Source organism: Tursiops truncatus, chromosome 18 (assembly GCF_011762595.2).
Source record: "Tursiops truncatus isolate mTurTru1 chromosome 18, mTurTru1.mat.Y, whole genome shotgun sequence".
NCBI classification, from domain to species: domain Eukaryota; kingdom Metazoa; phylum Chordata; class Mammalia; order Artiodactyla; family Delphinidae; genus Tursiops; species Tursiops truncatus.
In genome coordinates this window covers 60,629,048-60,643,353 of record NC_047051.1, presented here as the reverse complement: position 1 = coordinate 60,643,353, position 14,306 = coordinate 60,629,048, and the positions used below count along the sequence as shown (strand labels likewise).

The window sequence follows — 14,306 nt, the reverse complement described above, 5'->3', positions numbered from 1 at the left end:
GTTTCTCCAAAGAAGAGTCATCTAATATTCTACATGAGTAGCTGGTACCTGTATGCTAGCATTCTGAAAACAAGCAGGTCAGTATGTGACTTTTCACTTAGTTCCTCTATTTCCTGTCTTGTAGTTCATCCTGTTCTATATTCTAGCAGTAGTTATGAGCCACGAATCTTCCTATAACAGTGTCCCCCACCCAGAAAACACACCTCTAAACAACAAGGGAGAAAAAGGAGTTATTTCCACTTTTCAAATATTACAAATAATGCTGTCAACATTCATGCACAAAATTGTACAAATGTACAATTTTTCTTGTACAAATGTACAAAATTAAGAAAAGATTTTTTGTACAAATGTACAAAAAAATCACCTAAATAAAAAATATAAAAGTTTTAGTGTCCGACATTCTCTCAATATGTTTGACAAACAGAAAATCTGCTGGATAAATGGCTCAAATCTTAATAGGTAATAATGATGTGGCAGCATCAGAGTAAATATAAAGTCAAATATTTACCCAACATAAAACAGCTACATACTCTTTAAATAATAAAAAATAAATGGTCAATGGCCAACCCAAACCCCATTACTTTCAAAAAGAGTTTTGAAACTTGCATTTCCAGTTGATTGTCCACTAATTTAAAAGGTTGGTTTTATGCTGACCATTGATTTTTTTTAATGAAATGGCCAATAGTGAAGTCAATGCATTATACCACACATTCCAGAAAGCAAACTTCCCTTGACTTTACTCAGACCAAACTAATTGCTAAATTAGATGACCATTCAACGTTATTGAGTGCATTTCAAATACTTTCTTCTGAATCAAAAACTAAGCAGGCTTTGGTCACTACTGCATTGCTAATACAAAATCAAGAAGTGACTGTCTTTCTGGAATATTAATAAAGTATGCCTGGGGACATGATATTAGTGTGTAGTGGAGATCAGGAGGAAGGAGTCAGGGTGCTGTAGTGATTTCCTAAGCAAGGAAATGAGTTGGTAGAAGTGGAAGAAGTTCAGAGTCAGCTGACACCTCATGGTGTCAAAATAGTTTGCAATTAGGAATTGACCAAGTGGCTTTGTCAGTTATAAGCTATTAACAACAGGAAACGTTTTTCTAAATGCATTTCATAGTAGGTGATTTAATGAAAAAAGCTTGGACAGTTTTCATAATTCAGAAATTCTGAGATACTAATATCTTTTTAAAATTCTGTGTCATTTTTTTGTATTTATAAACACTAACCTTATAACCATACATTGAGATTTCAATTAGAATCTCATCTTAACTTATCATAGCTATTAAGTCACTATTTATCATATTGATATCCTAGGAACAGAATGAGATAAAAGAAAAGAGGCAATTTAACATAGTTTTCCCTACATAAAATAAGAAAGTCTCTCATCTCTTCTTGAAGCCATAGGTTGCGATTACTGAAATACACATTATAAAATATCTACGTATTTTGTGCTTTTAAGCAAATGGTTATGATGATTGCTCTTTCTCACATTTACAAATCAAATTTATTTTATACATGAAGACATTTTTCTAAAGAAGTTTAGTCTTTCTATAAAAATGAATATTTAATAGAAACCGGTAATATCTTATATGTATTGGAATTGTTTGAAGAAATGTTATTTAAATCTACTACTTTTAACAACACTGTAACATTTATTGGTCTTGCAATAAAAGAATTATAGAAAATTGCTGTGATATTACTTTTTATGTTTCATACTGAAAGTAGGTAAAGTAATTTCTAAGCAGTGGGTCATTACCGTCCACAACTAACAGTGCTCAGCAGTTAGGATTTTAACCACTGACATCATTTTCTTTGAAAAATGATAGATGCTATTTAATGCTTAAAAGTAAATTGCTGCATAACTGTGACTTTTTTGCTGACAGCTTTGCCCTAAACAAACTTAGTTAATATGACCGAGAAGTTTCAAAATAAGTTTGTTAGGAGAGACAATCTGAATTAAAATGTTCATACATTTCCTCTGTCTGATGCACTAAGAGGAATCAAGTGCTGTTTCCTATCTATTATCGAAGGGCAATTCAGGCTGATGCAAACATCTAAGAAAGCTCATGTTAACCTTTTAAACTTCTGTCCTTTACACAATTCTTCACTGGAAGGCTAATAGCTACCCTATATTTATCACAGGTCGTTTTCAAAGGTACAAGCAATGTCCACCTTAAGCACAGGTTTTGGAATGTAGGAAACTGCAGGAATGTATCTCTGAGGGTTTGTATGGTGGCTTTTCTAGAGAAAGATGCCAAAATCACAGATGGAGGGGAGCCGGGAATGACTTCCCTCTTTTGTCCAAGGTCCTTGCTCCCAGTTCAGAAGGACTTGCAGAGACAGTGAGGGGACTTCGAAGCGCCTGAAATATTCCCTGAGGACCAAATTATAATCCATAGTTATCCATTTATATTGAATTTTCTTGGCATTTCTGTTCTTGGCAGGACTTAAAGATAGGGCTTGTCCTAAACAATTAAATAAAATTAAAGCTGTTTTCGCTTTCTCTAGGAAGACTTGAAAAAAATTTTTTTTCATAAATTTATTTATCTTTATTTATTTTTGGTTGCGTTGGGTCTTCATTGCTGTGCGTGGGCTTTCTCTAGTTGCGGCGAGCGGGGGCTACTCTTTGTTGCGGTGCGCGGGCTTCTCATTGCGGTGGCTTCTCTTGTTGTAGAGCACAGGCTCTAGGTGCGTGGGCTTCAGTAGTCGTGGCTCGCGGGCCCTAGAGCGCAGGTTCAGTAGTTGTGGTGCACGGGCTTAGTTGCTCCGTGGCATGTGGGATCTTCCTGGACCAGGGCTTGAACCCGTGTCCCCTGCATTGGCAGGCGGATTCTTAACTGCTGCACCACCAGGGAAGTCCTGAAAAATCTTATAAACTATTTTCTAATTAAAAATATTTATTTTGTCTAGTAGGTCTGTGTCTTTATTCCCGTCTTGCCCCTAGGTTCTTCATGACCATATATATATATATATATATATATATATATATATATATATATATATATTTTTTTTTTTTTTTTTTTTCGGTACGCAGGCCTCTCACTGTTGTGGCCTCTCCCATTGCGGAGCACAGGCTCCGGACGCGCAGGCTCAGCGGCCATGGCTCACGGGCCCAGCTGCTCCGCGGCATGTGGGATCTTCCCGGACTGGGGCACGAACACGTGACCCCTGCATCGTCAGGCGGACTCTCAATCACTGCGCCACCAGGGAAGCCTTTTTTTTTTTTTGGCCATCCTTGGTGTACTCTCAGGTGACAGGAGCTCAGGCTAACATTTCTACTTTGGTTTGACTACTTTGGTTCCTAGAGCTCCATAATATTCCCTAACACTGATGTGTGGTCACTGCCACCTCTCACCTACACCCTCAATATGCGGGGAAAATTAAAATATATAATTTGCTTCACATATAAATTCCTATAATTTTCCTAGAGAAAAATTTAGCAATATTTATCAAAATACTTAAAATTATTAATGAACAGATTCTTGGTTACAACATTTAGAAATTTATCACAAGAGAAAAAAGTTGCAAAAAGATTTATGTATAGGGGATATACCTATTAGTAGTCTTTATTATTGTGAAAATTGGTGATAACCTAAATATCCAACTCAAGGTGCTTGGATTAAATAAAATGATAGTCCTACCATATGATAGAATATTCAGGCACTAGCAACCATACTGCAGAATATTTAATTCCGTGAAAAAAAATTTATGTGTTGTTAGGTGAGTAGTTTGGGACACAAAACCAAATGTACTCTTTGTTTTATTAAAAAAAGTCAAATGTATACATAAGTACAAAAAAGTCTAGAAGGCTTATTTCCTGAGGCTTGTTGTTTCGTAAGTGGTATACCATTTATTTTCTACTCTTTCTATTGGTAAAATTTTCTAAAATAATAAAATTTGGTTTCTTATAATAGACACATAATTCTTCAGTAAGAAAAAGTTAATGTTACTAAATATCTTGTCTGTCCAAGATCAACTCTCTAAGTATCTGCAAGGTACCACATACATTAAATAAATGATTTCTCCATTCGTAGATTTTTACAGTACACATTTTTCATAGAATTCTGCTGTTTTATATTCTCCTCTAATTGTTTTGGTACAAACTCTCACAAGAAAGTAGCAATCTCATACAGTCTCACAACTTGAACAGTATCTGTATACTGATGTTCCCAAATGTCCGTTTCTAGTTCTAGGGTCGCCAATGAACTCTGCGCGTGCCTCTGGGATGTCTAACAGGCATCTCAAATTTAAGAGAACCACTCATTTATTAATATCTGGTCAACTCCAACAACCAAACCCCAGATGCGCTCCACTTCCAGAATTCCTTTTTTCACTTCATGACATTATCATCCCCCCTGATTATCTTCCTTATATTCTCTTTCTCTTGTCCCAATTTCCAATCCATCAACAATTCCTGATAACTCCACTTGCCAGATTGACCCAAATCCATCTGTTTCTCATATTACCCACTCTTCTTATTCTAGGCCCAATCAATTTCTACTCTTGCTCTTCAGGTCCATTTTCCATAGTAAAGCCAAAATTATCTTTATAAAACATAAATTAAATTCATCATACTCCGCCTAAAGCCTTTAAATGGTTTCCTTTCCCACTTAGGAGAAAACTGAAATGCCCTACCAGAGCCTACTAGTTTCCCCTTAATTCATTTTATGTTTTCTTCTCTTCTGTATTCATTCTGTTCCAGACACATGGCTTTCTCTTCGTTCTCTGAATACAATTAACCGACTCCTGCCACAAGTCCTTGAATGTATTATTTCCTCTGCCTCAAACACAGTTCTCCCCGATCTTCCTATGATTCCTTCTCCCTTTCCTACGATTCCTTGTCAGTCAGTATCAACCCAGCCGCCCCGCAACTTGGAAAGGCCTCCACAAGCTCTCTCTTCTTGAGTGCCTTTCCCTACCTCATCTGTTCTGTTTTCTGGATTTGTTCACGTTTGTCAGCTACAGGCATTGTATTGTCCTTTTCCTTAGAATATAAATCCCATGACAGCAGGGTTGTGTCTGCTTTGCTCACCCATGTAACCTCAGTGCCTTGTGCAGAACCAGGCCCATAGTGGGAATTCAATAAGTATTAGTGGAATATTTTGAATAAATTAATGATTAAGACATTTACAAAGTGGCATGTGCAAAGTAAAATCCCTACCCACTTGTTTAATGACTCTAACTGCAGAGGTTACAGGGTAGAAAATGAGGTGTGCTCAATGGCAGGCCTAGAAGAAAGATGTTTGGGGGCTAACATATGGAGACAGTTTTTGCTAATAAATATGGCTGGCTTATTTCCATATACTTAGGTATGGAAAAAAAAAGGACAAGAGGAACTTTTGCTTACCCCTATGATGAGAGATGGCATTTTTATAGTATACTGTATTCTCGACAAATGCATTTAATATCCATTACAGTAAAAAACAAACTCCAAACACAAATAAGTGATCACCTAAACCTACAGATTAGATTCTGAAATATGTTCCTTCTTCTACTTCCTCCCTTGCTCCATACTTATTCTCAAATTAATAAATTCTCACTTATAGAAGATGATTTTCTGAACCTTTTCAGAAAAGGTTTAACTGCCCCTGGATATTACAGCACAGCAGCCGTTCCCACTAGGACACACACATGTGACCAGCGGTCAGAAGTCTGGCAAAGTCAAAAATTTCTCTTCATCTCCAGTACAGCTGTCTTAGGAAAGAACATGTTCTAAGACATTACAGGTGAATATTGTACAAAATGTGACTTTCTGCTATCTTCTGTAAAAATCTAAATTTCAATCATATCACCCTAGTAGACTTTAAAAAGATAGACCTCAAAGGTAGCATTTTATTTCATATTCTCTTGTAACTCTGGAAGGAAACTTAAGCATGAATAATTGGAGATCTGCACACTAATATAAAGATGAAAGAATGGGACTCAGTTTAACATGGGTGCTAAAAAAAAGTGGAATTATTTCCCTCTGACACCTTGAAAAGGATATGGCTTTGAAATCTATGAAGCAAGAAGGGTCAAATGTCATGCCAAATGGGCAACATATCAGTGAACCCTCCTGTGAAGAATTTTTAATAAACCCTACATTTTGATTATCTACTTATTTCTTTGTGAATATGTTTTTTTTACATGTACTCTTTTGTATATAGCAGCTCCATCCTTATTGCCTACAACAGGGTTTTCCATCTGTTTTTATAATATATATATGTATGTGTGTGTGTGTGTATACATATACCATTAAAACAGTTTGAACACACACCCACTTGACACATATTTATGTATTTCTAAACTATATGCATGTGCTATTGCACTGTTACATATTTTATATACCTTCCTACAACCAAAAAAAAAAAAAAAGTAAAAGAATGTGACAGAATAAATATACCTTGAAGTTCGATATTTCCTTTCTGCCCTCCAGTGGCTCAGCTTGTGAACTCCCTGGGGAATGCTTAGCCCACGTCGGAGACCACTGAGCTTTGCTGTCTCTCAGCGAGAGGAACCACTTTTTATTAAAGCTCTTTGGATTTTATGGTCCACTGTGCACTAGAGTTTTTGAATAATACAGATCTACATACCATATCATAGCCCGTGATGCTGTGAGGTGCCACCTAGATGAAGGCATTTGTTCCTCTAGCTGTATGTAATATTGTTGGCTCTGACTCAGAGCTGAGTTAACACACCCAACCTCCACCCCACTAGCCCTCATCCAATCACTGGTCAGTGTGGGACAATGAAGACCCACCTCCTTGTTTCAACTCAGGACAACCTGAAAGAGGCCTCCCAGCTCCTGAGGTCCTACTGGGTTCAGGCGAGGCTTCTGTTAAAGCTACAACACAGTTCAGTTGCTCCCTCTGTGCTGTGCCCCTCCCTCCAGCCCCTTACTGACTGCAGGGCACTCTGCCGTGAACCTCCTGCACACACATCTCTGTTTCACAGTCTCTTTCCCGGGGAACTCCAACAAAAACATATATACATCGGCAAATACTTAGGAATCTAGTTTGTTTATGTGTCAATTTCCTAATAGACTGTTTATTGGCCCACTGGAAATTTAAGAATTAAAAGATATCCTAGGGGCTTCCCTGGTGGCGCAGTGGTTGCGAGCCCGCCTGCCGACGCAGGGGACACGGGTTCGTGCCCCGGTCCGGGAAGATCCCACATGCCGCGGAGCGGCTGGGCCCGTGAGCGGCACTACTTTTCTCTTATACTTTTCCTAATGGAACTTATTTTTGATTCTGCTCTCCAGGGTGAGAGCTCTGTTTTCCCAATGTACCAGCCGTAGAAAGAGCAAAGTAGCCATTATTGCCTCCTGAAAAGGAGAAATCTCTGGTATTGGACACAAGCCCCCATATCTTGCTTTGCTCAATCTGTAGAGACTCCCATAAAAATGGAATCCTAAGAACTGGCCCCATATAAACTTAAGTTTTGCAGAACAGTTATGAGAAGCATACCAACGACTCTGGAATAATATCAATAAAAACTCAGTACTATGCTTAGGTATCGATTCTGACATAGAACACTAGAAGTCAGGATCAACTATCCATACAAAGTTTTGCTTAGAAAAAATTAAAATATAAATTGTTATAAAAAGACTAATAACTTAAAAAATAGCCCTTCTTAGCCCAAACTCCAACAGATGCAGAATGGAAGGTGGTTTTTACAACATGCAATATAATATTTGGCTTTCATTAATCAAATAGTTTGATGAAATATTCCTTTGACAGATACCTTCATGCTTTACTTGCCATGTATTAAAAACAGCAGTACATACTCACTTAATTAAATAATATTATTAAAGATAAAACAAGTATTTCATAAACAACCATTAGGTAACATGTAAAAGGTGATACAGGAAATAAATACAAGAAATGCATGTGATTAATTTATGACTTAACTTTTGTTGAAAATGCAGCAAAAACCTTCACAGCAAGGCTCAGAAAGTTGCCTGGAAGGTGCCTTTGGCATCTTCCATGCTCTTCTATGTGTTTTCTTAGATGGTGACAGTAGTTCCCATGTCTAAAGCTTATTCGTTAGGGATGAAACTCATCCTGAGATTCTCATTATTTATTGAAACCCTGAAACCATGTTTCCTTTTACAGATAGATATTATCCATCCATTAAAATACTGCTGCACATTGAGTGTATATGAAAATCACTCAACCAAATATTTCCAAAACTCTAGATACAAATAATTTATTCCAGTACTCAGCTTCAGGTAGGATTATCAGATAGGATTAACAGGTTGATGACATATAATGGAAAGTCATCATTTACTAGTTATCACTGACTATACCAATAAATAGAGCATTGGCACTTACCTGAATAACATGCTTCAGTTTATCAATAATCTGATTTATCACAGGATCAGTTCCTTTGACTTTGACTTCGGGATTTCCAGACTGGGCTTTGATTCCATTTCCAACCACACGCTGAGTATAGCTAACAAAGTGAAAAGTGAAAGGTACATGACTTAATAATCTGGTCACAGTATTATCTGCCACAACTTTTGGAACAGATTCGAGTTCAGAATCTTACTCCCTCAAGAGTATAAAATAATGTATTTTTTCTTGGACCAGAATCTGGCCCAGCTGCAATGTTTTTTTCCTGGTAAAACACTTAGCATGCAAATACAGACTATCCTATTGTTATCCTCTCAAAAGACCCAACCAAAAATTGTGTTTTTAATACTACTTACCAATATACTAAAAAAAGTTAATATACATCTCACTTTGTTACCAATCTTTGCTGAATTACACATGTCTGAATCCATATCATCTGGGTCAATTCACTTCATTTTACACAGTATTTAGATGAATCAGTAATTTTTTTTACATATTGGACTACAAAAGAAATATATATACACATATATATGTCACATAATGTCAACTTAGTACTCAAACAAGTATTTAGATTCATCAGTCACAAAGATGTACTAAGCGCCCCCTCCTATATTCCAGTCCTATACTACATGACTGGGGTTATAAGGAGTTATAAGACTCAATTCTTATCCTCACAGCACTCATTATATACCTGGGAATATAATGTATCAATTAACTTGTTCATTCATGCATTCATTCATTACATTATATTTAAAAGTTCTTACTAGATTCCAGCAATATAACTATCTTTATTTTCCTGACAGTGTGGTGTAGCATAATGACAAGTGAACAGTTAAAGCACAGCAGTAGGAATAAAGGAGACGTTCAGTGTGTGGTAGGGATAGCAAGAAGGAAGAGTATACGCCAAGTGAGAGGGAGGGATAACACAAGTAGTAAACATTGAACATATGGAGAAGTTTATTGGACCAAGGAGTTATAGCTTGAGGCAGCCCTTGAAATATTAAGGTAAGGATAGGTCTTGGATATAGTTAATGTGCTCTCTAGGGCAAAAGATGACATCCCAGCAGGGGAAATCGCAAAGGCCCTTGAGTAACACACACAGGGAAGAATAACTAGGCTTTTATTTACAAAAGGAGAGAACAAATGGGGGAAAGTAAGAGATGGGGGACATGCCCTGGAGGTTCCATCCCCTCTGTGTTTAAGACCTTCCTCTGAGTAAAATGTTGCTTACATTAAAGTATCATGATAAAGTGGCCTCACAGACTTTTCGGGAAGCATTTTCACATAATTTGTAATGTAATATCCCTTCTCTGTATTTGAGCAGAGTATCACAATTATGCACATGAACCTTCTGAACTTTCTACAGCAGTGGAAACTCTTTGAAAAGATGAAAAGAGGTTCCACTGTTGAGAATATGGCCAAACAAAAGGAGTTTCAAGTTATATCCAGTTATTCCCAATATTACGCATACCCAATGATCAATTTTCAAAAGTAGATCAAACAATTGCTAATTATGTCCTTCCAATGATAGTAAATGATGGAACTCTTTGATATGGATAATACCAATTGGATGTGATAAGAATAATGATATTAATAACTCTTTATTTTTAAAACAACCTTGAACTCGTTTCTTTATGCAGAAATAGAGGGTTTTAGAGTTAGGTATTCCAGTGTAAGTTAGTAACTTAGCAATATATACCAATAACAAATAGTAGAAGGAAAACAATTATGCATATACTATTAATGTGTACTAATATTCTTTAGTTAAGAAGAATCAAGTAAATTATAAGTATTAGGCTTCTCTTAACTTCTCTGTAGCACTGTTATATATTTCTTCCAAATATTTCAAGTAGATTACGCATGTGGCTCCCTTATTAGTGTGATTATTAATAATAATGATGAATAATGTGAATAAATAAATGGATAAATGATGACTATGACTCAGGCATTGTTTTAATTACTTTCTTTGGAGTCTGTCAGTTCATCTCAGTGACAATCATTTGTTGCAGCCATGAGAACATGCCTCATAGGCTTCAAAATATTGGAAGTGTCACTGACTAGGGCACCTGCCGCTTTGCTCTGAAATCTATTTGTTTGTCTCCTCCAACCAATGACTGAGTGCAGCAGAGATACTAACACAGACCCATCACTGGAAGACATAGCTTTCCCCTAATGGTCAATTTTGACTCAGGATTCCCTGCAGCCCCTGCTAAACCTGCCTTAGACGGCACCTCATGCCGAATGCTTCCACTCCACCTTGCTTCCCTCTCTCCTTCACTCCGGGTCATGTTTGCTTCATGGCCAACAGCTCTTCCAGCCTTACTCAGATTCCTCCCCGTTTTCACTCATAGGCATTTCACCTAATAAAACTCCTCTTGTGTTTAGTCCTTCTTTGGCATTTGCTTCTTGGAGGACCCAGAACAGTACACCATATAATATTTATACGATAATTATTCCCTATCTGTAGATTGGGGATCTAAGATTTGAATAGGTTAAGTAACTCTCCCAAGGCAACACTACTCGTTAAATATACAGCAAGGATATGAACACAGGGAATGTGAGCTCTAGATACAATCATTCAATAATTATGAATGAAAACTCCTGAAACCAACTAACATAAAGATACAATTAGCTTGGTGCAAAGTGCTTGTTTTTTTAATTGTTTTGTTTTGATTTGATTTTTTTTTTACTGTAACTATACCATTTCAAAGTCTTCACTGCTTCTAATTAAAAGGGATATACTATTTTCTTCAAAAACCTCTTCAGCGAACAGTTGTATATTACTAGATAAAGAATGAAATAACAGTTGCTGGCAGGGTGAGACTGAACTAATAGACTGCAAGTTTGCCTTAAGATTTTCCTTTGTTTCACCTGAAATACAGACATAATGCCAGCAATGGAAACTGAGACTCCTCTCTTAACTTTAAATAAACACTTACTTGGTTCACGTCTTGATTTATTTATAGACCATGGAACTTTCTTTTAACATTCAAGAATATTGTTCCACATTAATCCAAAGAATTGCTTATTTTTTGTTCTTAATTATTACAGTAAATAACTCGTTACATTTATCAGAATTACAATTGATCAATAATCTCCTTCCCAGCTAGTATATTACCGAATAGTTCAGGATCACTATTCTTATGTATCATTTAAGTAAGAAAAAAATATTGCAAAGCAGGGCATTTAAGATACTTTAAGTGAAACATGCTTTAATAAAATTATTCTTTTCTGTTTTTGTAAGGTTAAGAAGAACCACAGTGCAATAGTGATATACACACACCAGAATGATTTAAATGAAAAAAGATGATACCAAGCATTGGCACAGACGTAGGGCAGCTAGAACCCTCTCTCCTTGTGGATGGGAGTTTAAACTGATATAAACCACTATTTGACGTGTATTCAGGTATATACTAAACAATGTTTACCAAAAGAAAGGTATAGAATTTTCGGAGAAGTTCTATGCAAAAGAGCACCCAACTGGACAAAACCCAAATATCCCTAAACATTAGCATGGGCAAATAAATGGTAGAATATTTACATAATGTCATACTATATAGCAATGAGAGTGAATGAATTACAACTGTATTCCAAATCTTATAAGCGAACTATTAAATGAAAGAAGCAACATATGGAACATGTGCTATGATTCCATTCATTAAAAGTTAAAAACTAATCAATGATGTTCCAAATCACCATAAGTACTACTCTAGGAGATAGTGTGCAGAAGCTTGAAGGGGGTTTCTGGGGTTCTAGTAATATGTTTTTTGATTTGGATCCTGGCTCCACAAGAGTGCTCATTTTATATTAAAAAAAAAAAATAGAACTGCATAGTTAAAATTTGGATACCTCACTGTATACATGTATTTTCAACCTAAACGAAACATTGACGTTGAAAACTTCTCGTGTTCTTTTTCTTAATATGCATACAACAGACAAATTTGCATTGAACAATGTATAAATAAAAGATCAACACAGGTATTTTTAACACGGGCTAAATGGTTTTGTCATCATAAAATTAGTAATTTAGGCTCCTAGTCTGACACAAAAACTCCCTGCAGACTTTAATTTGCATGCAAAAAACACAGTTACTAAATCAAAGTTTTTCCAACAGACTTCTTATATGAGTTTTTCTCATTATGAAATTTTAATAAATCATTAATCACTCTTTTTCCTCCTACATGTACAAGTAATGGATAAAACATTTCAAGGAACCCTACAGAGGCTTCTTGACTTGAAAAACTGCTCACATTTCAATGAGAAGGAGGGAACAAAACACACACAAAAAAGAGGCAAATTTTTTGTTAGAGAAGTAATAGACCCACCATCTGTGCCTGTTTCTTTTAAGCAGGTCTGGGAATGGATGACAGCAGTTTAATAGGAATACTCATTCCACAAGTATGACTTGCTTCTCATTAACATGGCAAAAAGGCAAGTACGGATATATTTACATTCTATAAAAATGTTTTAAAATGATGATTAACAAGATTCCAGTTCTCTTTGTGTTCAACAGATATTTACATTCTATAAAAATGTTTTAAAATGATGATTAACAAGATTCCAGTTCTCTTTGTGTTCAACAGATGAAATATTAAAAAGAAGTGCTAATACATCTACACACGGTATGTCATTAGGAAGTCATTTCTCCTGACATTACCAACATTTCTTATTTGAAACACACCATGCTCTCTTGGCTGATATTAATTTCATTTTCTTGGGAATGCAATAGAATTGGTTTCAGATTCACATCAAAAGTATGGTATTTTGATGTGCACTTATACAATTTCAGGTGGAAAAATATACAAAATCTGACCCTGGAATTCGTTATGAATCATTAAAGTGATCTGTCTTAGAAGTTTTTGATAGCTTCACTGGGACAAGATATTAAGAATATGATCATTGATCAGAGATGAGGAAAACACTTTATCAGGGGCTTTCTCTTTCTACTATTATTGCCAACTCTGTTAGAGATTCAAGATTGAGAATGGGGCCATGTTGGTGGTGGTGGTAATAGTAGCAGCAGTAGTAGATGTTTGGTTTATATCCTTTTTTCTGACTTGGTTAGGTGATTGCATATTAAAATTCCTTCCATTTCCAGAGTTCTGAGTCTCCTAGTTTTAGGAGGTGTCTTTGACTCTGGTAAATGCATTGCTGTCTCTGGTTTAAAGGTCTGGGAAGCACAAGCTAGGTATTCATCAGTGAACCCCTTCCTCCAGAACAGATTTTTATTTCAAATCATCTCTGGGCCCCCCTTCTTGGTTTTGGTAGCAAATGTGAAGTAAGTACTAGTGATCTGTGTTTTGTAACTTTTTCTCAAATACCTGGGTGACACTGGATGCCACTGCTGAATGCTGTTTTGTGCACATGCAGCTTCTATACAGCCCTTCTCCTTGACAGTGAAGGTCTTAATCTTTGAACTCTCATAACAGATAGGAGTCATATGATTGATTTCATGTGCCAGGTTTAAGAGAATAACCTTTCATGATAGGTAAGAGGACTACAGGGGATTTAGAGAATGCAGATATCTGTAGAATCAATTCAAAAAGATTCAACCTTCTGTGATTCCACTATCTCACTTCAACTGTTGAGACACAAACTATATTTAAGTTAATTTCTACCATTTATTTGACTTTATAATTATAGATAATAATGTCTAAGTTTGAAATATATGTTTCTGACCTTAAATAATGAAGTCAAAATAAATAGAATTGATAGAGACCTTATTATGGCCTTTATTATCATTTATAGATGACTAAATACCTACTGAGGATATCAGTTTGTGATATCTTATGGAAAACACTCATAAACATTATTCTAATAAGGTAATGTCATGCTTTGTATAGCAATCAACAAGGAATTTTTAGCAGATCACTGCATATAACGTTATATAAATTTCATCTCATCAACCTTTTGATAGAGACATTACAAAATCCTAAAAGTCCCTAGAATCTTACACAGGTTTTTGTAT

The 14,306-nt window shown here is 36.0% G+C and overlaps 1 protein-coding gene across 1 annotated transcript in view; it reads right to left on the bottom strand.

Moving 5' to 3' along the window:
* The window catches only part of GPC5 (glypican 5), a 636,849-nt gene that overhangs the window by 201,348 nt on the left and 421,195 nt on the right, over positions 1 to 14,306 (bottom strand). Inside the window, exon 6 of the mRNA XM_019920866.3 lies at positions 8,318 to 8,438. Coding sequence (XP_019776425.3) covers positions 8,318 to 8,438 — 121 coding nt within the window. The remainder of the gene's footprint in view (positions 1 to 8,317; positions 8,439 to 14,306) is intronic.